This window comes from Vespa mandarinia, chromosome 3, assembly GCF_050613455.1.
Source record: "Vespa mandarinia isolate Hongniang chromosome 3, ASM5061345v1, whole genome shotgun sequence".
NCBI classification, from domain to species: domain Eukaryota; kingdom Metazoa; phylum Arthropoda; class Insecta; order Hymenoptera; family Vespidae; genus Vespa; species Vespa mandarinia.
In genome coordinates, this window is record NC_140812.1 from 6,159,397 (window position 1) to 6,184,403 (window position 25,007).

At 28.6% G+C, this 25,007-nt stretch overlaps 3 protein-coding genes across 6 annotated transcripts in view; 1 reads left to right on the plus strand and 2 right to left on the minus strand.

The window, feature by feature from the left end:
• Positions 1-55: 55 nt before the first annotated feature.
• LOC146873122 (uncharacterized) lies at positions 56-4,192 on the plus strand. Its single transcript, XM_085656108.1, has one exon. It carries the CDS (start codon positions 56-58, stop codon positions 308-310), a length of 255 nt encoding a protein of 84 aa, XP_085512234.1. The 3' UTR covers positions 311-4,192.
• A 1,120-nt stretch (positions 4,193-5,312) lies between these two features.
• LOC118449559 (pyridoxal-dependent decarboxylase domain-containing protein 1) lies at positions 5,313-10,282 on the minus strand. The gene is made up of 10 exons (XM_035884315.2): positions 9,946-10,282; positions 9,615-9,800; positions 8,814-9,227; positions 8,430-8,711; positions 8,284-8,355; positions 7,949-8,185; positions 7,534-7,878; positions 7,166-7,451; positions 6,819-7,076; positions 5,313-6,735 (listed from the first exon to the last, which is right to left on the minus strand). Exons 1-10 carry the CDS (start codon positions 10,009-10,011, stop codon positions 6,485-6,487), a joined length of 2,397 nt encoding a protein of 798 aa, XP_035740208.1. The 5' UTR covers positions 10,012-10,282; the 3' UTR covers positions 5,313-6,484.
• A 5,124-nt stretch (positions 10,283-15,406) lies between these two features.
• The window catches only part of cmpy (crimpy), a 314,093-nt gene continuing 304,492 nt past the window's right edge, over positions 15,407-25,007 (minus strand). For all 4 annotated transcript variants that reach the window (XM_085655572.1, XM_035884245.2, XM_085655574.1 and 1 more), the window contains 6 exons: positions 23,410-23,592; positions 23,030-23,248; positions 20,942-21,300; positions 19,486-19,902; positions 18,644-18,844; positions 15,407-17,694 (listed from right to left, as the gene is read on the minus strand). In XM_085655572.1, the coding sequence (XP_085511698.1) occupies positions 17,464-17,694; positions 18,644-18,844; positions 19,486-19,902; positions 20,942-21,300; positions 23,030-23,248; positions 23,410-23,592 (1,610 nt within the window). In that variant the 3' untranslated portion in view covers positions 15,407-17,463. The remainder of the gene's footprint in view (positions 17,695-18,643; positions 18,845-19,485; positions 19,903-20,941; positions 21,301-23,029; positions 23,249-23,409; positions 23,593-25,007) is intronic.

Below are 25,007 nucleotides of genomic sequence, written 5' to 3' on the forward strand. Positions count from 1 at the left end.
ACCAAATCCAGCGAATCAGCCAAGTTGGGAATTCGAGTCGCGATCGCAAACTAATATGAATCAATTCCGATCATTGGTGAGAAACAAAGCACCTAACATTCGCATACAAGATCAAATGCAAGATCAAGTGAGAACATTAGATAGAAATTTTACTCGTAGCCAGTTTAATGGTACAGCGCAAAATAATGCTGTACCTAACATGTACGGTACATATAACAGAGCACATGGAAGACAAGAAAAACCAACTGTAGCTACATTGAGTCAAGTACAGGGTAGTGATCCTAATCTATATGCTGTTACGGAACTTTAAGCGACCTATTGATAACATCAAATGAGAAAAAAAAAATTGCAGTCAAAATAAAAATAACCATTATGAGAGAAGACGAATAAATACGGTCTAACAAAGCTAGGAATTTTTTGGGAAATGATTCGAATAAACACTCGATTTTTTGAGGTTCCCGGCATGGATGCTTGAACGGATGAGATCTATCGTTGATCTATGTATAAAAAAAAAGGAATGAAAAAATGTAAGAAGAGGAGGAAGGGTCAAACATGTCTCAGATATTAGAAATTTCATCGGAGGCGTGCTATATTATATATGTACATACATATATATATATATATATATATATATATATATATATATATATATATATATATATATATATATATATATATATATATATATATATATATATGTATGTATAAAATTTTGTATTTGTATATCATGTACAGAAAAAATTGGTCGATCCTTCTACGTTAGTCCCTTTCGAACATTCAGCCATTACTGTCTTTCTCTCTCATTCGAGATACGTGATCTGAAAAATCTTCGGAAAAATCGCTAATCCACGAAGAAAATGATAATATCCAATAATATATCTATATATTTGGTGATTATTATTTTCAACTCGTGACTTACAGAAAAGAAAGAAAAAAAAAATGTATATTCGAATCGTATATATAAATAAGAACGTATACTTTCATACGTTCTAAAACTCTTTTATCGATAATATCGATTGATATACATATATATATAAAAATCATGATGTTAAACATCGACGATATCTAACGTGAAGGAGATACCAAGAGGACAATTTTTTATATCTTTTTTATATTTTTATTCATGCGGCGTATAATGTGAAATGTGTTGATTTTTTGTGAGTCATTCTATAAACTTCTTGTAACGAATACGTAATACGTATATATATATATATATATATGTATGTATGTACGTACAGTAAATATCAAGTTACCGTACGATAAAAAAAAAAACAAAAAAACAAAAAGAAAAACGGATGAGTGATACATACGTATATTTATCATCGTTAATAATTTAAGTATGGAACAAAATGCAGCACAGAATGACGAATCTGAAGATTTTTACGAGCAACGCACTCCCAAATGAGAATTTTTATTAAATAAATAATTCGCGATATACTGCCAATACTCAGGCGAATATATATATATATATATATATATATATATATATATATATGTATATATATATATATATATAAATATATATATACTTTTTAAGTACAAATGTAACGGAAGCACACACAACATACACAAACGTGCCCATCAACGACACGTTCTTTTTTCAGTTTTGATACGACTAGTGCAAAGTTAAAAATAAATAAATAATAATAATAATAATCGTCTGATGTATCAGCAAGTCTAAACATAACAAAAAAAAAAAAAAATAAAAAAAAAGGGAATTTTGAATATTATATAGCCTTTTGAGATTTATTTACTATGAGGTAAATAAATATACATGGCCTTTTGTGTGGAAGTATCGGAAGGGCAGATCTTTCTTACGTATTTTTGTTTTTAAATCGTAAAATAATAATAGTAATAATAATTAATAATGATTATCAATAATAATAATTATAATAATATTAAAGAAAGAAATAAAACAAATAATACACACGCGCGCGCACGCACACATACACAAATATATATACAATGACATGAACATATACAGACAGAAAAATACTTAAGCTATTGAATTTTCTGCGGAGCGCAGAGTCTTCCTATAAGATGTTTAACAAGTCTAGACAAGACCTAAATAAATAAAAGATTAAACAATTTAAATAATAAGTTATCAACGAATCTGTGTAGATTGACTTTATATTCCGCAAATAATTCAGTAAACTTGTAAATAATATATTAGTTCGTTAAGATAATCGAGTAAATGTGTAAAGTGTGATAATTTGAATCTAGATGTTACGAGTTTTAAAACAAAAACATAACAGCTACACATTATTCTGTACTTTCTTATTTCACCGATTTTCCAAAATAAAATAGAGGAAGAGAGAGTGTCATTTCAGAAAGAAAGAAAGAAACATTCTATCATAATTGTAATTTCCAGAGTGACTTTAGAATCTTATCTTCGATATAATTCGTAAAAACATTACCATTGCAATATTAAATATACAGAGTAGGTGTAAGAAAGGTGAATGCAAATAGCGAAAGTTTCATCGGTTGTAAATAATTGTAATATTTATTGAAGAGAGAAGAGAAAAAAGTAGCGCATAGGATAGTAACATTTAGTTTAGTTGAACATTAATTATAAGTAATCGGCGATTAATAACATTTGAAAAGCACGTGCACACACATACACACACACACACACACACAGCACGTACGCAAATCCAAAAAAACGAACTATGCGTGCTGTTTATTTTGCTGATAAAAGGCAAAGTATCCTAGTCACTAAATAAAACTTGTGTACGTTCGTTTAAACGATGAAAAGGAAAAAGGAGATGAAAGATTTAAAGAAAAAAAGAAAAAATGTGAAAAGAAAAGATCTTGCCAAATTAAAAAAAAAGCTCAATTTTTCAAATATAAAGAGAAAACAGAGAAAAAGGTACTAAACTGTTTTATCAGATAATTGTACTATTACTACTATTACTATACCTAATATCATTGAAGCTACATTAGATACAAGTGTCAGACACACGCCCATACCTTTCTTAGATCTTTAAGGGAGAATATTATTCGTGAATAAATAAAACGTAAAGTGTAACACGACTTCATTCTAATTCAGTGTTCTGAGATATCGCTGTAGTTTAATAATAATAATAATATTTGCCAACGAGTAATCATAAGATTAGTTATTTTGCAAAAATTATATATTTCAAGTTATTTTTCAATTAATGTATATCAATTCGCATTTTTTTTATATATGCATATATATATGTGTGTGTATATGTGTATATATATATATATATATATATGTATGTATGTATGTATGTATGTATGTATGTATTGATAAACAACTTCATTAGACGTAAGCTTTATTTTTTAATTACGTGAATTCATATTTAATTAAATTTTTATTCATATATAATTAACTTAATCGTGGAAATTATTCACTTTCAAATTTGTAGGGCTTCAAATAAAGTTTATAAATTTAATATAAATTTTTTAAGCAAGTTCAAAATTTATTTAAATATTCAATCCTTAAAATAAACTCACGCGCGTGACGGCTTTGAATGAAGATAAAAATGAGATCTATTAATGATAAAAGATATAAGTAAATGATTTGAAACTCGGACGGTATCGAAGAACACTGAGTATAATAATTTTAAGAATAGCGACGAAAAACTTAGAGAATGAAAATCGTCTCTGTCGTTGAAGACTGCTGCAACACGCGCAAACGGGATCAAATACACAGAATTGTCCAAGTTAACAAAAATAAAAAAAAAATATAAAAAAAATAAAAAAAACTAAAAAAAAAATTGTAATACAATACTTAAAAGGAAACTTCGAAAAAGTCGAATGTTTAACACAGTCCAAAAGCGTGAATAATAACTCATTCAAAAATATTTTTCTGAATTGTTCAGAAGAGAATGCAAAAGCTACAACTAAAAAATGAAAGAAAAAGTTAATTCGATAAAAGGGAAATCATTGATTGGTCCGGTCAAAAAAAAAAAGATTGTGCACATAAGTTCGTTGTCTGTACGAATACAGTGACATCGACTATTTACAAGTTGATGAAACCAGAGCTAGGAAAAGGAAATATTGTTAAATTCTAAATATGCGAGAGTCGTACGTACGTAGTCTAGACGATTATTGATGAAACTTTTATTCTAATCGTTTGTCAATTTGTACCATTAAAAAAAAAATACCACATTCTGAGAGAGAAAAAGAGAGAAGATTTAAGAATCAATTTTTCTAATAAGTACAATTGCATTTAATTCCTGCTAAATCGTTTTTATACAAGTATGTATGAAGCGTTGGGTAGAACACAAGAAGAAAAATAGAAAAATTAGTAGAAGTTGAAGAAGTTGTATGAAGGGGATACGAAGGGCGAGAAAGAGAAAGAGAGAAAGAGAATTAATTATTTTCGAAAGAATTGATAGTGGAAGTAGTATAATTATAAGACACAAAGAAATATTCATTTTGAATTGATGCATTTTCTGATATGAGCCTAAAAAAAAACTTATCACAATAATTATTAGCAATCAAAAAAAAAAAAAAAAAAAAAAAAGGAGAAGGATAAGTCGTCGATGAATAAAATAAAATGTATTACACATCGATTAAAAGTACGAACATGTGATAATATATCATTTATCATCTTTTACTTGGATTCTGAATGACCTAAGCTTTTGTGCACCCTGGAAGACTGATATTGTACGATTCAAAGCGCTATAATCATTTGTTTAGATTTCTTAACAAACGATTAATTATGGTAATATCTTTAAAAATCTTTAAATATGTTACATTGATACTTCGTTTTTTTGCAAAGTTTTAACGTTTTGAAATGCATATATATATAAATGTATGCTTGTCGGTCATTGACATGGTGAACTTTTTGTTTTCCCATAACGACATTGTTATAATAAAATCTTAAAGCGTTACGATAGTAATTTTTAAGAGAGTAAGTTATATATGTGAATATATTTTGTGTTTTTCTCTCATTGCGCGAAAGAGACTTACATATTTAAAAAGTGTGTAGAGGCTATTGAAAAAAATGTATTATAAGTTAAGATTTCAATAAAAGTTTCTTTTTTGTTTGCGTGATGTGCATAACTTTGAATGAAGATCGTAATAAAGGAAATTATTTCAAGAGTATAAGCCGAAATCTGTCACTGGATGACATTTCTGTGAGTTACAATTGTGTGTAATTGCCATATGCCAGATTTAATTCCTCCTATTGTAATGGTATGCGAATATTGCAAAAAGAGAAATAAAAATATAAATAAGAAATGTAAATTGTTTTGAAAAATTCCTTAAAAATCCAATTTTTCATACTTTTTATAACGTTGTTATGTCACTTACGTATTTTAATATTTATTTAATAGCAATACTTTATTACAACTGTTTGGTACATAAATATACATACAGCTTAATTTATTTTATTTATCCGTCAACAATGCATGATTATTTCATAATGAAAACATTTTACCTCAATAATTGCATTGGAACTTCATACAAATTCCATTATGCGTGATTAAATGTTATTTAATTTAGCAACATTTGAAAAATTTTAGCTTGCTTCACTGTATTTCTAATGTCTTTGGTGATTTATGTTTTATTTCTTGAACTGTTTCAATTACTGTTACGAAACTTAATTACACTTTTCCTTTTCTTATTTCTTTACTTAAGAAAAAAAGAAATAAAAAATAAAGGAAACATTTTTTTACAGAGAGAAGATGATTATCAAATATACGGCACTTATTAATACTTAAAGAAATCACAATATCACGTTAACTTATCGCGAGTTATTAAATATCATTTATCGTTTATAATTGTGCTATAAAAGCATTATATTTTGTTATTAACATTAACGTGATGAATAAAAACAAATTGATCGATATTAGGAAATATTATAATTTAATACAAAAAGAAAAAGAAAAAACAATTTTTATTATAAAAATGCATTGCCTGGTCAAATGTTAATTAAATATTTATTATAACATTTTATTTGTCATAAATGTATCTATTTGTTATTATCCATCAAGTTTATTCACATTAATCTTATATTGAGAAAATAATATAATATTGTTTTCAATGATATAGAAAGAAAGATATTGTGCTATGAAAAAAAAATGTATCACCACGTGGTTAATTATATCAATTCGTTAAAGAAATAATTTGATACACTTAATAAGTACACAGGGCCAAGGACAATTTAAAAATGAATTAGATTCATAAAGAAAATGTCTATAATAAAAGTTTTCGTAAAAAAAAAAAAAAAAAAAAAAAAAAAAAAAATATTTAGAAATGTAAAATGATTCATAGCTCTTATATAATCGCTTAAGAAGCAATTAGCAATCTTTTACTTTACGATGTTGTTAACAAGCTTTTTAATATACAAATTTTGGAATTAATACTTCACTCTATAAATATTAATGTATCTTTTTTGAAAATATTTTACATAATTTTTTTATAAATTCATTGCTTACCTGTCAAGTCCACTTTTCTTATTATTTGAAGAGAGAAATCATTGTTATATTCATAATGTGTGTAATATTTACTACGATTTAACTTCACTAGATTCTTCTTTAACTTGAGGATGACAAGTAGTATTTGTTATTACCGAAATACTTTTACCACTTTGAAGACTGGAATGACTGGATGATCGACTATGACTTTGGCTTCCAGCTCCAACAGGTGTTTGTACAAGTGGTTGAGGTGGTGTTCTTGCACCAGAACCATTGCTGTTAGTTGCATTTGGTTGTAATTGCATATGATACTTATAAATATTTTCCGTACTCTCGACAACTCCTATTTGAAAGAAAAAAATGCATAAGAACGCAATTGGTAACGATTGAATTTTTTTAAAACTTATTAAATATGCTCATTTGTACCAGCTTGTAAATTTAAACTGCGTCCTCGCACTCCAGTTTCTTTAGAAGGAGGACTCCACCAATTGACTAATGTTCCTACTACAGGTACATGCCTTAAGATACCCTCTTGCCAAAGCTTTTCTGCATTTTCTCTCTCTAAATCTGTTTGTGCTGCTTCGATACCTCTTTTAACCACTTCTGATATAGTATCTAATAATTTTGAGCTCGCTTCCACCTCTTGCCCTACTTGAAGAACTAAAGACAATAATTCTGCCACATCTACAAATCACAATATAAGTTATAATTTAATTAAATGTATGGTCACTTAGATAATCTAATTGATCAATTGATACTTATAACAAAAGAACCTGTATCTTGTGTAACCATGCCAAATCGCACACAAGCTAATCCATCTGCTCCTTCGCCAAGAGAAAAAGCAGCATCTGTACTCCGTAAAGCTTCTACTAATTGCGTATTTAATTTATTCAATTCTTCTTTAGCTTGATCCGTCATAACATGGATCCAAGTTGGCGGAGCATATCTAACACCACCTAAGCCTGCCCAACCTGGCATTTCTACCAGGTGTAATGAATCATTCTCAGAAACTAAACGAACGAAAGTATCTTTGTGCTCAACTGTGGCCAACAATATTTCCTAATGATAAAACATCATTATGTTTTATATAAAAATATATTAAACAATATTTTTATTATAATAAAATTTAGATCTATCTTACTATTTGTTGCTCCAGACATGCTACTACATTATCTATATCTTCAGAAGTTGGTGGCTGTTCAGGACTTTCCAAAGGACAAATGCGAATAGCGACACCATGATGTTCAATTTCACAAAGTTCTATTTGCACATTTTCTATATCCCTCTGCAATATTTGTCCCAACCAAGAATTTAATTTATCGTAATAAGGCGGTACACGTTCTATGGCTTGAGGATCACGATCTGCAGGTACGAACTGAAAAACTAATGAACTTGAAACAATTTCAAATATTTGTGAACTGTTAACAGGGTTCGTTAAAAGATCGTTTATTGTATATGATCCAGATTCACCACCAGGTGTTTGACTCTGAAATAATTTTATTAGTTAGATTTATAAAATTTGTTTAAGAACTCATTTCAGTAAATATATAACATACCAATAAACTGATACAACTGAGTTTTTTAATTTTATTGTACAATTCTTCAATTGCTGAAAAACATTGTTTAAATCTATTTTGTACACCATCTCTACCTAGAGCTTGCAATGTACACCATAAAGGTAATGTTGGTAACTTTCTTGACAATGAATCTGCCATTAAACCAGACATAAGGGATAATGTTGTGTCTCGTGTAGTGGGTCTTCCACCTTTTGTATCTGTTAATCTATACAATGTCTGAACAATAATAATTAAGAAAAAATAAATTATTACATAAATTGTTCATCGAATAAAATCACAATTGTGAATTAGAAATTGAATATTTAAAAGGATACAACAACTGGTAATGATGGTATACCTAACCATACACCTAATGGTAAAGTAATACTATCTGCGATCTTTGAAGGCTAAAACAAAAAGTATATTTCATTATTCATAAACTTGTCATTCATATATATGTAAGGAATATCAATTCAATTACCAAATCTCTTGTAGAATTATTCAATGCTAATGCTGCTAAGGAATGACCTCTCAAATGTAACCAAACATTATACTTATCACAAATAGCACGTAATCGTGTGATATTATCACAATGTCCTGTTAATACAGATCCTGCTTCTGCCAAAACTAATAACGGTGTAACATTATTAGATTGCGTATCTTCTGCTAAACGTCTTTCTAATGCAGCAATATCCATACTATAACGTGACCCGAACATAGTATTATGAGGAATAGGTCTTACACAATGAAGTGGTAAAGAAAGCTGTAATTGAAGAAGTAATATCACATATTCTTATAATATAAAAGTATCTTAAAAGATATTATTTGTGGATTAAATTGTTAGATAATACAAAAATTAATGTACCTGTCTACACAAATGTTGAACAACAGCTAAAGGGGCAGCTACTGAGCTATAAATAAGAGGTGACGATGAAGCAAGAGCTGTAAATCCTTCTTCCATATATCTAGGATATTTACGATGTAGAGCTAGTCTAGTTACTCTAACCAATCCTTCCAAATGATCTTCATGGAACGAAGAAGCACAATCCATAAACCGAAAAATATGACTAAGCCATCGCGTTGTGTCTGCAGCTAAGCGACCAGCTAATCTTTGAGCATGAGACCTTGGAAGTGCAACTGCATAAGCAGAGATAGTATGTGCTATTAAAGCTAGCTTTGCTGTTTCCGTCAAAGTAGGTAAATTAGTAACTTGACTATTTGCTGGTTCTCCCGTATCATCTTCAGTAGTTTGCGGTGCATCTTCATGGATAACTAAATCCTATGAAATGTTAAAATAATACAAAATAAAAATATTATATAAATTCTTATTTAAATTCAATCAACAATCATATCAAAAATAATTTATCGATATTATAAAATTACATGAAATTAGAAAGAAAATTTTGAAAATTATTATTAAAATTTACAAATATAATGTCATAGATATTGAAGATTATTTGTAAAATTGAATTTTAAAATAAAATCGTCAACATTTGAAATTACCTCCAATGTATAATATCCAATATAAAACAAGCTAATAGTGGTGAACACGCGACGGACAACCAATAAAAAGATAATTCTAAGCTGTGAGAACCAATCGTTTTCTCACGTTTGCAAGTCAAACCAATCGTGTAAGAGCAATGGCATCCATATCAAGAATATTTACCTGTATCAAACTTAATATTTCTTCAGGACTTTTCGCACGCGAAAGAAAACCCGAAGTATTGTTCCAAGTTGTACCACCGCCATCGGCACCCCTTTCAACAGCTTCTTCGAGACGAGAAATTACTTGCGAAGCTTGAAATTCAAGCGTACTTACGTCGTTCGTCGTGGACCCGCCTCCACTACTGACCTGTCAAAATTGTAACGGATAAATAAACCGCGTGTAGAGATATACATTTACAAAAAAAAATCAAATCTTCATATTCGATATGATATTTGTCACTTTCGCATTTCACACACACACACACCAAACAATATTCTCTATTTTCACGCACCTCAAGAATATTCTGTGCTATAGTTTCCATCGTTGCTTTATCGTTTATCTCTGCCTCCTCGGCCATCGTGGCAGTAATCGTGGCGCAGTGACGTTGTCACGCGTTTCACGGCTCCCTCTTCACTTTAGTCTTTAATATATATATTTTTCTCTCCGATATTCGTCTTTAATAGTAATAATTCAACGTTTACCCTTTGAAATATTAAAGATTTGTCTTGTCACGTGTTCAATATCGTTGAAATATAAGAAATAGCTTAGTTTCCAAGAATTTTTATATCTCCCTAGTCGAACACTCTCATATACCTTTCGCGAACGAGGGGGCGCCAAAATATTGACTGTACGGCACTTATTTTATCGATATGGCCGTTGTAGCGCTGGCAGTTCGACTTTTGTGATAATATACCGCTGTACCAATCTACTGTTTCACTTTACGAGCGAATTCATGAAGAATATATTATAAAGGCATATATTTTTATACTAAATATTTTTTCTTTACAAAATAAACGTCAAAATGTCTACATATATTTTATCAATTTTGTTACCACTGTGTAAAAAATAATAGTAAATGAAAATTTGATATATTTATATTTATATCTATTAGAATGTAAAAATATATATATATATTAGAAATATCAAATAAATAAAATATGCTTGAATGAAATAATTAAATAGTATAAAAATATGATAGAATGATATTAATATTTTTTTCTAAAGTGTGATATGGAAAAATATTTTATACAATTTGTATCAATTATTGATGAAGAAAATATATGGATGTACACAAGAAATTATTTCTATTTGTCTATCTACTTACATTATAACTCAGTTAAATTCCTCTGCTCTGGTATTTCTATATATCATTCACTATCACTACAGGAATACTTTAGACCATAATATGATAATAAATAATTTTCTATAAAATATATAATAAAGTATTTATAAGAATATATAATACCTATATTAAATTTGTATTGGTAACAAATTATTTATCTCTTAAATTAGACTTACTTTTTGTATTTCATCAAAGTTCAATAATTTAATAATAAAACTTGTTTTATTAATAATTATATTACTTTTTACTATTTAATATTACTTTTACTGGTATTTCATCTTTTTTCTCTTACAAAAGTAAAAATTAATTGTAAAAAACTCTAGATTTATAGACTGATAGTACTTAGAACACTTTATATATTTATGTACATATTTGAAGTTTAGCAGCTCCAAATCTCTTACAGACATGACCAGACATCTACTAAACTTACTTGCTATCTTAAAGGAATTCATTTCCTGTGTTTACAAGGGTTTACGTCATAATATCTTAAGGTTGCAATTTTTATCCGATATTTATAATCAAAAATTCATTAGAAATAGAAAAGACAAAGATTTTCTATAAGAAACTATATTTTCAAATTTTTGACAAATATTATTTTCTCTGAAAAAATTGTTAAAAAATAAGTAATTTCTTATAGTAATTTTCATGTAAATAAAAGCCTATTTAAAAAATTTAAGAAGTTAATATCGTAAAAAGAATCTTTATCTTTCGAATGACCCCATAATCATTACAATAGAACAGATATCGTAACCATAAGAATTCACGATATAAACCTTGTTTTTAATAGTTTTCTTTCAATTTATGAAGTCTCAGTAACGCTAATTTTCATCAAACAGTCAAACAGTCAAAGTTTCTTTCCCCACTATGCACCTCCACGTAAGGAAATATCTGATGCTTTGTATGAATGATTTTGACTCTTCGAAAGAAAATGAATAGACATGATTTGTAATTCTTTAGAATATGTAGAGCGTAAAGAAATATTTATACATATTTATACTACTTAAGATTATTGATTATACCTCATTTTTTAATGATTTACGTTATCAATGAGAACAGGCTTGATTCTTGACCGATTTTGATGAAAACGATCTTATTTTAAAGACAAAGATATAATTTATGATGTCACTTTGATGAATTTTTGTGGAAGCTTTTTATTTGTACGTAAACTATTCTCGAAAAGTTTTTATAATACGATTTTTTTTCAAATAAAATAAAAACCTTTTAAAATAAAAAATAAAAAGCCTTAATTATCGATCTGTACTATCGATTGTTTTATATGATAATTTATTAATAAAAGGCTCAATAGATAAGTCCTACCTTATCGACTTCTATATATGCAACAGTAGATATATTTTATTGACCAAATTTCGGATGATAATAATGATTTCTATCTTATCGATCAATAACAATAAAAATCGTTTGCTTACCAAAGATGTAGTCGGTAGTAGTAGATATCTGTTTTAACAGAGATCTCTATCCTCCCTTTTTTAATGCATTCCATATATCAACTCTTATGATGGTCTTTTGTACGAATTTATAACAAATCATGTCTTTGATAATTTAGACATGAGTCCTTACTTTATTTCAATGGAAAAAAATATTTATTGTGTAGAGCCCCTTAGAGCTTTATTTATTAAATAATTATTATACAAACATTAGAATGTCAGATGTTTTGAATGGTTTATCTGATTACTTGGAAGTGGAATCTGATGATTCTAATTCGTCTGACATAATTCGAATATATTCGTTTCTAATTATAACATTAACGAAGTACATAAATTATTGTATATACATGTAATCAGTAAAAGCAATGCAATCAATAAAAAATTATTAATGGATCTGTTCAAATTTTACGTACATATTGTATTATTATTTCATTCATTTTTCAGTAGTTAATGTGTACTATCTAACCCTTTCATAAATAGGGCAAAAGAAAAGAAGAGATTAGTAGCGATTAAAAGCAGAAGTTATTTTGATTTAAAAAGTAATTAAAAACTTGTTTTACTAATTTCTCATTTGTATTGCTTCTTGTGTATTCCTTTTTTGTTTATCTCGTAAACGGTAAATTGTAAAATTTCACCATCTTCTGAAGATATTTTACAAACTTAACGTTACTGTATTTGTATTAAATTCAAGGAAACTTGGAGGTTCATGCGGTTTAGAGATAAAATTGGCAGTATTAATGTCTCATTAAAACGAGTTAGTAAACTCAATAGAAGGATCGTTTTGAAAGGGCGTTAAGAAGTTACGATGCATCCATAAGTTGGTTAAGAAAATTAGAAAAGAGGAATGGGGCGCGACGTTAAACTTCGGCTAATTATCAGCAAACAAGCTTAATTGGAAATGTTAGAGATAAAGCTTCTTTGGTCCTTAAGGTGTTTGAAACTTTTACTTCTGCATGAGATATCGAAATTTCTTTTATTTATTTTTGATTTTTATTATTTATTTATTTATTTATTTATTTATTTATTTATTTATTTATTTATTTATTTATTTATTTATTTATTTATTTATTTATTTATTTATTAATTTATTTATTTTTTTTTTTCATTAATTTCGTCTACTAATTTAGTCGTTTACTTCGACAGTAAAAGTAAAAAGAGTTTATGTTTTTATGTAAAGGTCTTATCATACATCGGATTACAATATCACGTATCAACAATTTTATTTACTTTTCTTTTATTTAACATACAAGAGCTATCTTTGAACATGACATATGTACGTAATATGTATGCGTGTCCTGCATATGTGTATCGCGTGTGTTCGTGTGTATATATACATATATATGCATACGCACGTGCACAAACATGTATACGTATGCATATTTATATAATATACGTATATATTAAATTACTCTCTAGGTTACACTGATATGATTTTAGTTACAGTGAAACTGTACAAAGAGCGTATAAGCATAAGACTATATCCATTTATCAATTATCATCACCACGCAAAAACTTACAACCTCTTTCAGACATTAACTCTCTTTCTCTGTTCCTTAGAATAATGTATCTGATAATCATCCCCATTTCTTGCGTATTTTTATGTATATATATATATATATATATATATATATATATATATATATATATATATATATATATTAAATTTATTTTTAATCTGTAAATCTCTTTGACGCGAATAACTCAATTTTTTCTTTTATCTTACTGAAGTTTACGAAATAATTAATTTATTTTTTCATCTGTTTTTATACAAGCTGATCTTTTTGAAAAATGACAGAAAGAGAGTTCGAGTACGACAAATGCGTTGAAGTGAAATTTATTTATTGCAGCGAGTCGTCGAGTAAGGAAAGCGATTTTTACGTTCGAACTTATCTATGGATTATTTTTGTTATTATTTATCGTCAATTAATTAGTATATCTCTCTTTAGTTACTTTTTAATGATAACGAGAAATTGTTTCGTAACGTACACATCGCCCATTGTATGCCATGTTTGTAGATATTTAAATGCACGTACATACATATGCATATATACATACATAAATATATATATACAAATATATATGCATATACATACGTATGAATGTTGTTGGAAAATATTTAATGTAACGGTCGTCATGTCTTTTTTTTTTTTAAATCACTTTCGATAGTTCGACGAAACGTGGATATGAAAAAAAAAATTATTTATTTTAAATCAACAACAAAATTATATTAATGAACGATCACCGAAAAATTTGTTGTCTTACGAAAAATCTAGATTATCTCTACTTTTGTTAAATAATATGTAAAAATTGTTAAATGAAATGATTTTTATATGGATTATCATATCGATATCTTTTTTAGTTGGAAAGAACTTCCAATATTTATTATTTAATTTTTGTAATTTATTAACGGTTGAAAATTAATTTTTTTTTTATTATATTACTTATTTTGTTCTAACTTGTTGGAAGTGGCTTGAACGTCATGGCGATCGTTACGATGAACATTCTAAATATATATGTTGTATATATATATATATATATATATATATATATGTATGTATGTATATATATATGTATATGTGCATGCATGGATATGTATATGTATATTGTCTCCAAGATGTACATGTATTAGTACGAAACAGCCTGTTGTTGTTCATTGACTATATATATATATATATAGTATATAGTATATATATAGTATATATATATAAATATATATATATAAATATATATATATATATATATATGCACTCGTACATTATTATCATATAAATAAATCTAGCACGCGCGCTATACGTTAACTACGTAATAATACAATGTATTTAGTTATATATGTATATGCATATATGTATATATTTATATATACATATATAAAGACGTGTCACATTGAAAAAATATATGTATGTGTTAATTTGCGGCAGATAATACGAGTTACGTGCAAGTGTGTAAGTACATGGATATGTGCGAATTCTCATTACAATGACAAAATTTTGACCAAATTTATTTTACTTCACATCGTTTCTTTGGAAACACACTTTCGTTACAAATTTTTTTTCTTTTTTTTTTTTGTTCGACTCAACTTTAGTCTTTTGCGGATTCGCTGAGATTTTATACTCATGAATTTTTTGTCTTTTTTTTTTCTCGTTCATTTATACAATCTATCAACACTTCCGTATCATTCACATTACGTTTTCTTTTTCAAGTTGAAATAATATTTTTCTTTTTGCTTATGTTTTTCTTTTTTTCTTTTTTTTTTACCTTTTCTTTTTTATCAAATTTCGAACAAAATCTATGAAAGTTATATCTATACGTGTATAAAAGTACTCGAGAGAGCACTCGCGGCAAACAATCCAATTTCACCGTTGAACTGCCAAGGAAATAATTAATTAATTATGAAAAAAAATATAAACAAAAAAATATTCGTCGGCACGTATGTACATAGCAAAAAGTTGTATTCTCTCAGTCTTTAGAAAATTCGTCGGTTTGTTTGGACGAGTTTCGAATTTATTATTTCAATGCACTGCGAAAGACCGAGCTTTTATTTTGTTTTACAAATGACGATTAAAGGGCTAAGTATTGTATTTTGCGAACAAAAAGAAACAAATTAGGGCAGATTAAAACGTTTTATACTAAATTTTTCTCTCATTATTTTTTTTTCTTTTTCTTGGTTTTTTTTTTTTTTTTTAATTAGGGTATCATATATATACAATACACTTTCGTCACATTTCATGCTTATCCTTTTACCTTATTTTTTTCCTTTTTTGGAGAATCACACACTGAAATGTATCTCGTTGGCTAAGAGAGTGAAGGTAGCAATAAACATATAATATATATATATATACATATATATATATATATATATATATATATACATATACATATACATATACATATATATATATATATATACATATATATACATATATATATATAGGAACGATCTAATAACACAGTTACGAACGGATTAACCTAAGATTTATCTTGATTATACATATATATGTATTGACGCGACTCGTTAGTTCTTTCATTGGACCTCGGATAGGATTAATATCTTTTTTCATTTCGCACTTCGAATTTTGTCTGATATTTCTCTCAAATGAGAATTTCGATCTTTCTTTTTTATTCTTTTTTTTTTTATTAATAGAAACGAAAACGATCGCCAATGTAACGTTCAAAGCAATAATGAATGATCTTGAAGATCATTGAAGGGGAATAGAAAAAAAAAAATGAAAATGAAATTCGAGCATAAAGTATGAAAAATTGTCATAATTTTGTAAGAAATTTTTAAATTAAATTATTTAATTAATGTAAGAGTTATATAAACTAAGACACGATATAAAACTCTTTTATCACATTATTTTTAACGAATAGAAAAGGGAAAAAAAAATGAAAAAGAACAAAAAATTATCTTGCATACAATAATCGATTTTCGAATATTAATTATACTAATTAATCAATTAATCGCGTTGTGGTCCAGAGAGATCAAGGAAACTAATACTACGATGGAGACCCGTCTCTATTTTTCTGTACTCTCTTTCCACACATACACATATTATATATACACATATATATATATATATATATATATATATATAGTATGTATATGTATATGTATATAAGTTAGGAGCTAGGAGGGTTAACGCTAGTTAGCACACTTACAACGACGGTTTTACGCTAAAGTCGTTTTTTCTTTTCTTCTTTTTTTTTTTTTTTATAATTTACAGATTAAACGATACCGTATATTAATAGTCCTTCTTCTTTTTCATCTTCCTTTTTCTTAACGAGATTTCGAGGGGATCGCGTAAGTAGTGAATTCAAGGGGTGTCGTCGAATAATTTGTTTCTTTTTCTTTTCTTTTTTCTTTTTTTCTTTTCTTTTTTGTCCTCACCCCATTTTATACATCGCTCTTTTTGTTTTCTTTTTCTTCCCTTTGATCTCCCTCAAAAACACGTCTCGCTCGTCTCTTAAGAATAATACTGAATCTACTCGCAAAGGTCCTATTTATTTCTCAACTCCGTTATATCGATTTCTTAGAAAAAAAAAGTAAATCGAACCGGATTAGTTTTTCTTCTTTTTTCTTTCGTTTTCCTTTTTTCTTTCTTTCTTTCTTTCTTTTTTTTTATCTCTCGACGAGCATCAACATCCAAGATCCTCGTGAAATTTCTTTTTCTTTTTCTTTAAGAAACGTGAAAAGAAATAAGAACGAGGAACATCGGGAATGTTGTGCATCGTCGAAAACAGTCTTTTACAGTGGCACGATCTTCTCGTTTCGATGCATCGGTGTGTCGTAAGCAGGCACGCACTTGTAGTATTGTGGTGGATAGGAATAGCTTGCATCTGATGGAGACAGTCGACCACGGAAACGGCTACGAACGATGTGGGTAATCAGTAGAAGGCAGAGCAATGCCAGGACGACGATCAGCGTAATTGGTACAACTCCCCAACCTCTGCTACTTTGATGACCCATCTCAATTTCCTTTGAAGTTCGAAAATGCATGTGTAATTTAATATTAACAATTCATATTTATATATATATATATATCTATATCTATATATAATACATATATAATATATATATAATGTATATAATATATATAATATTTATTTCTAAAATTGAATGTGAATATATCTCGGTTACTTTTAATAAAGGAATTGAATGCTATATGAAATAAAATCCGATTAACATACGTAATAATGAACTCTGATATTTATAAATGTTGGAAGGTAATAATTTCTTTTACATTAATTACGATAATACGAATACATAGGATAATTCAATCTTTCTTGATTTGTTTTATGAGGTTTAAATACATTAAAGAATTAGATTCTGTTTGAAGAAATTTCATATAATACTTTGTAAAATATATCTTTTCTGTTTCTAATCGTATACATTCTTACGTAGTAATTTATTTTTATCATCTACAGGAACATTCTCAAGTTTAGGTGATTCATTCAGCATATGGATGAAGAAAAATTACAATTAATATTAAATTATACATATTCCGAAGTATATACATATTTCGAATAAAATATATTCATTCACAAAAGTTTTTCTTTATCATCAAAAATTAACATAAATATTCACGTAATCAATTTTATGAGATTATATATAATTTGATAAATGATTTCACATTAAGAACAAAAGGATTGTAATTAATATTAAATTATAAAATACTTCATATTTTTATATAGAAATTTGTTTTTATTATCGAAATTGTGGTTCGATTTTAGATGAATCACCCGGTATATATATATGTAAGTAAAAGAATTGATAATAGAAAAATAGCAATTAAGATTGAATCAGTCTATTACTTTTATAGAGGATCTTCTTTCATTATTACGATTTGTTCGAATTATTTGAAGTTGTTGGTTAACGTGAGTTTAACGATTTTCGATAAAGAAAGCGATCAAGTTGATCAACTTACCTTGATCGGACAAACTGGGCAGCATGTGTTCGGTTCCGGGGGTAAAGGATCGCTACAGGCCACCGAACAAACGGTCTCCTTGCAATTTACTCTTCCGCCTACCTCGCACGTGCAAGTCGTGCAAGCGTTTCGTAGCCAGTTTCCACCTTCCTGTATTGGTTCGTTCTCGTCGTTGATGCAACTCGCACGACAGCGACATATCTGAAAATGAAGAAAAACGAACAATTCTACTTCTATTTATTTCTTCTTTCTTTCTTCTTTATTTGATTTTTCGTTCATTATATACAATTTCTTGATAAAGTTACGAAACTTTCAAGTTTTACACCGTTGATTACACATTTATTAATATTTTGAAAATCTCCTTCAATTTTCTTTTTTTTTATATTATAAAATTAATCAATTTAATGTAAATATAAGTTATATTTAGTATAGTACAGTATACTTGTAATAGTATAGCTTGTATAGTATAGCTGTAATATAATTGTAAGTATAGTAAAAAGGTATAATATACGTGTAATATAGTTACTTTAGTAAAATTTTATACTACAAGTTTTATATCACGTAATATTTTTTTTTTATAAACATACATAAAATTACATTGAGTTATAAAAAGTTAATATTAATTCACCGAATAATAAGAGAAAATAACTTTTAGAAGCTTCGAATAATCAAATAAATTATTAAAAATGGTTTCATTTCGTAAAAAGAAGTATTTTAATTAGTTTCAAATAATAGCAAAATTATCATAAGTTATTCAATTTCATAATTCTGTATTAAATTGAGGATTAATGTTCTAAAAAGGAAAATATATAAAATATAAAAAGTTAACAAAAGAATGTTACCGGACAGCCGCGTTTGTTGGTTCTGTAACCAAATCTACATTTCTTCTTGCATCCCACGAATAGAGGACAGTCCTCGTGAAGCGGTTTGCACTCGCATAAAGTGCAATCGTTCTCGTCCATCATGAGACCATGCTCACAGTGAAGATCACACTTTACTTCAGGACAGACGATTTTCTTATTGTCGTCATTCTCGAAGCTTTCAACATTTGGATGGTTCAATGTTCGATTCGACGATGAGACAGTCAAATTTTGTTGGTGTCGTTGAGGTGACAATGATGGTGACGATGAATTTGATGTTGATTGGCAGTCACAAATCGAACATCCACTCTCATCTTTTACGAGATCACAGTCCAGTTCACAGCGTGATAATTCTGGACAGAGTTTGTCCTTTCCGAATGTTGTGTGGACCATTTCGTTCTGAAAATTTGTTTTTAGATGACATAAGGAAGCAAAATGATTTTTTAAAAACAGTAGAAAGGAATTATTTATAGGGGAAAAAAATTATTTATATTTGCGAGATTAAATAGAAAGCTTATATGATCTCTAAAATTTGTTTAATTAGATCGATAAAGATAAAGATAATAATAGCAATATTTTATTATTACTTTAAAAATAACATAAGAACTTCGTTTATTATTCCTGATTTTTTAACCTTTGAAAATATCAAATCTTCTCTTTTTTTTATTACATCAGCTAAAATATTTTCATATTTTAACAGAATCATGTCTGTATTTGACGAGGACAAACGTTAAAAAGATAATAATAGTTATACTGTCAAAAACACAAGCGGACAAAACGGGAAAAATTTTTACCGTCAAAAATGACAATTATTAAATGGTAGACGAGCTTTTTCAATTTTCCTTGTTGGCATTACTTGCTTTCGACGTGGCGTTTCGTGTACATTAGTTATAAGCTTCCATTTTTTATTTAGAAAAATAAAAAAAAAGTTACGAGTTTGTTTTTCTTAAAATAAATTTGTTTAATTTGTTTCTCGCGATAAAACCAATTTATACGTTGAAATTTGAATTCGTACGATATCAAATTTGCTATTAATAATTTGATCTGTTCCTTGTTACAAAGGAAAAAAAATATGAAGATGATAATATCATATTAGTATCGAAAAGAAATTTCTAAAATTTTCTCATTTTTTTCTTACTGTTTAATATTACAAATATATAACCCTCCGTAATTTTTAATTAACAAATTAGTATATTTATATATTGTAACTTTTATTTGATTGTTTTACTATGAAATTAATTGTCAATTTATATTTAAAAATTAATATTTGCTCAGTATAAGGTATATTATATCTATATGGATATATAACTTTTATATCATATAATTTTATATTATAATTATAAGTAAGATAATAAAATTATATAGAGGATTAATGAAAAATGAAGGAATAGATTAGAACATATGTTTGATGCAAACAAGAAAGAAAAAAAAAACTGACCTTTGTTGATTCGTAACATTCGCAAATTTGACAGCCGTCCTCGTCGGTTAAGTAACGATCGCAATTGAGGTTACAGTCGATCAAAGGAGTTTTGCAAATCGATTTGTTATCGACATCGACATCCGTCGAACTCGTTGGTTGTGGACAGTGAGAGCAACATTCGCCTGGATCTGGTGGTATTGCATTTGCACAAGATTTGCACATGATCGCTTGACAGGATACTTGACCATTCTCTTGGCAAGTGCAATTAACACAAGGTTCCTCTTTCCAGTGTTCACCAACTCGTCGGAAAATTCCATCTTTGAAGAAACAATTCCCGGTGTTGCTACCCTCTTCCGTTTCAACCCAGTATACGGATTCTATAAGATTCGACATTTTTAATTAACTCGTTAACTTTATAATTAAAATGACAAAAGTGATATTCAAAATGAAAGGAAAATTTTAATACCAAATGATTAAAAAAGGAATGAAAATTAAAAAAGAAAAAAGCAATGATTAATATTAAAACTACCGTACCGTATTTTTATTAAATCTATCAATTTGATGGGTACTTTAAGAAGAAAATAAAAGCACTTTATTTCTTATTATTTTTAATTCATTCAATTTTAATGAAATTAAAATTTTTCATTTTCATCACTAGATGAATCTAAAATCCTTCATTTCGATTGATTTGGTAGTTCTAGTTCTAAAAAAAAAAAAAAAAGAAAAATGAAATGAACATATTCATTTTCACAATTACATCAATTAATTGACGTATGGAACATTATTAAAAAGTAAGATAATGAAGCCCGTTCGTTAGTTAAAATGCCAGGTAATAATTAAAAACTGTTAATAGAACGTAGGTATATTAGCGGTGGGGTCAAAGTTTGATACACTTTAAAATATGATTATAATGAAGCGTGATATAAAATTACCGCGTTATCTAACTAGTATTAACCACTAGCACTAGGAGCATTACCACGAGTCAATATTTACCCATTACGCTTGAACCATAATTAAAAGGTAATCGATTAAAAGCGAACGTCGATGTCGTTACTTGTTTCCTCTTGGATTAGAGGGTGGATTAGAGAAGGTAGTTAGGTTCGATCGACGATCGGATACTTTCCTTAGACTTTCCTTTCGAACTTTGTATCTTCAATCCAATCATGTATAGCTAAGATTATGGTTAAGTTTTAATGATTATGAAATTTCAATGTGAATATGGCCAATGTTATTAAGTTCCGAGAAGTAGGGATGCAAGATAAAAGTAAGCTCATTAAAATTCAACAGGTAGTATCGTAGTTCTTAAGAGAAGAAAAAGAGAAGAGAGAGAGGGGTGAGGGTGGGTGAGGGGGGAGGAAAGAAATGGGTGATCACTCTTGTTAACTTTGTACTTAAAAATCATTTTCCCCGAATATTTCCCTCTCTTTTTCTTTTTCTCTCTTTTTTCTTTTGTCTAAGCAGCACACCCTAATCGCTTTTCTCTCTTTCTGTCTCCATCGATTCGAGGACGTGCTCGTTTATTTTCCTAACTCTCTCGAGATGTCCCGAGAAAAAAGAAATGGAAATAGGTTGGCCTTAGCGCTATCACGAAGAAACACTTAGGATCGTGTGTCTCTAAGGGTAGAAAATTGTTGCTTGGCATTGATACACTATATACATGTATATCTACATGCTTAGTGGTGTAAAAGTGAAGGACAGAGGGATGAACGAGAGAAAGAGAGAGAGAGAGAGAGAGAAAGAGAGAGAAAGAGAACATGTGGACGACGATTGGAATTGTGATTGGGAGAGGGAGAGAATGGAGATTCGAGATATCGACCCGATATTGTGTTTTCATGTATATGGGGTGAACCACGTAACTTGACCAGTCTAATTTTATTATTGGACCTTCTTCATTGAATGGAACACCATAAATTTGATTTATTTTTATAAGTTTTTCTTTCATCAAGATCTTTAAAATTTTAAATCTAATCGAAGGAAGGTAACTTTTAATTCGTAAATAATAATTTATACTTATATTATATATGTATATATAATATTACTATTAATTTTCATGTTTCATCGGTGATAAGCAGGATTTTGTATTAAGATTTTTTTTTTTCTAATTACCTGAAGCTACACAATCGTAAAGAGGACAGCAGGAACCAGGAGTATTAGGTACAGCTCGCCTGACCTCAACGGCACGTTCACCTTCTTTACAAGATGCAGGTGGACACGTAGGTACGCATTTGCATACCTCATCTTCACTTGGAACACTATCCCTGGGACAACCGTTTTCTGAACTTTGCTGCTGATCTTGTCCTTCTTGATGTCCATCTTGCTGATGTCCTGTTATTAGAATTGACATATTTTATATCTTAATTATATCAATAATTTGTATTTTATTTTCAAACAGTTTATATTTTTTTATATATATAAATATATATTCAATGACTATAATTTTGTAATTATTGTAATTATTATAATTATTAGATGATATGAGCTATTACCTGAGGGAAGACATTCATAACGTGGGCAGCATCTACCGGGTGTCCCAGGAATTGCATTTCTTGTTAGTAAAAGTTGTTCAGGTTCAGAACAGACCGGTGGTGAAGGACACGTCGGAGAGCATTTGCACTCGCCGTTTTCATTTTCCACGCTGTCCTCGGGACATCGCGAGCCATGCAGGAGTCCTTGGAAAAGAAAGAAAAACATGAATGTGTGAGTGAGAAGTATATTCTCTTTCTTTCTTTTTCTCTCTCTCTCTCTCTCTCTCTCTTCTCTCTCTTTTTCGTTTTCTCTTTAAAATAAGAAATATCGTCGGATGAAAACTGTAACCCGTAATGTCACTCGTTGAAAATATCTGCCCACGAAAGGAGATATATCCTTCGTTCATCTTTTTCTTTTACCTTATGTATTTCTCTCGTTTTTCTTTTTTTGTGAGAAAAAAGACTGGATAAGTTCAATTACACGTGCGGTTAATTATATTATGTGCGATTAATTTTAGTCATTTTGGCAATTGAAAAAAAAAAAAGACAGAAAGAGAGAGAGAGAGAGAGAGAGAGAGAGAGAGAGAGATCTATTCATTCGGACAGTTTTCAAGTTGGAAAAGGTCGTATTCAATTAATCGATAAAAAGCTCATACGTTTGTTATAATTTAAATTGAAAAAAAAAATCGATATTCCTAGATAAATTACCATTCGGTATTTTAAATTTTGCGCGTCTTTTTTGTCTTAGAAATAGGATGAAGTTTGCCTTTCATTCGCCTTTCGTTCGTTCTCAAACAATATTGATGGAAAAGAAGAAAAGAATTTATTTATGATTTCGATTACAGATATTTCTTCCTCTTCTTCTTTTTTTTTCCCCATTTTTTTTTTTTAAAGATCAAAGAAAAAAAATTCTGGACGAACTTGAATTGAAAGACTCGACGATCCTTAAGTCGGCTTTTCTATCTCGTTCGTCGCAAATCGTAATTTGCATAGTTCTGCTTGAGTTTAAGAGCTGCTCGTGCGTGCACTCGCCCGCGTCTAAGAGACGGAGAGATAGAAGAACCATTTATTAAAAGGTCGTAGAGAAGAGCGTGCGGCATTTGCGTTATGCGCTCGGAATGTTCTTATTGCAAAACGGTACTGAAGGTAGGTGAAGCGTACGCGTTTCGTAAATGGAGAACACGATCCAATCCTAGATCCGAAATCTTTCGCGTATCTCTCTTGTGAGATAGTTTCACTCGATTATGCAAAATAAATAAAAATATAGGATTATAGCTCAAATATTAAAAATATTATAAAATATTTAAAATATTATAAAATATTAAAAATATTATTACTTTTGAGACATTAAGATAGAATTATATATTTATTCAAATATTTATTCGATATGTTTATCAAAAAAAAAAAAGAAAAAGAAAATTAATGAAGAGTTAACGTTAAAATGGGAAACAGAAAATCAAATTTATTTTTATTTATCAATTTGTAATTAGTAATGCAAATTTTAAATATTCACGCCTGGAGATGGATAACATTCCATACATCGCCAATAATTGTCAATTATTTTTATCATGTATTAAACTAAAAAACTGTTCTAAAGCACCTGATGATAGGCAACGTGA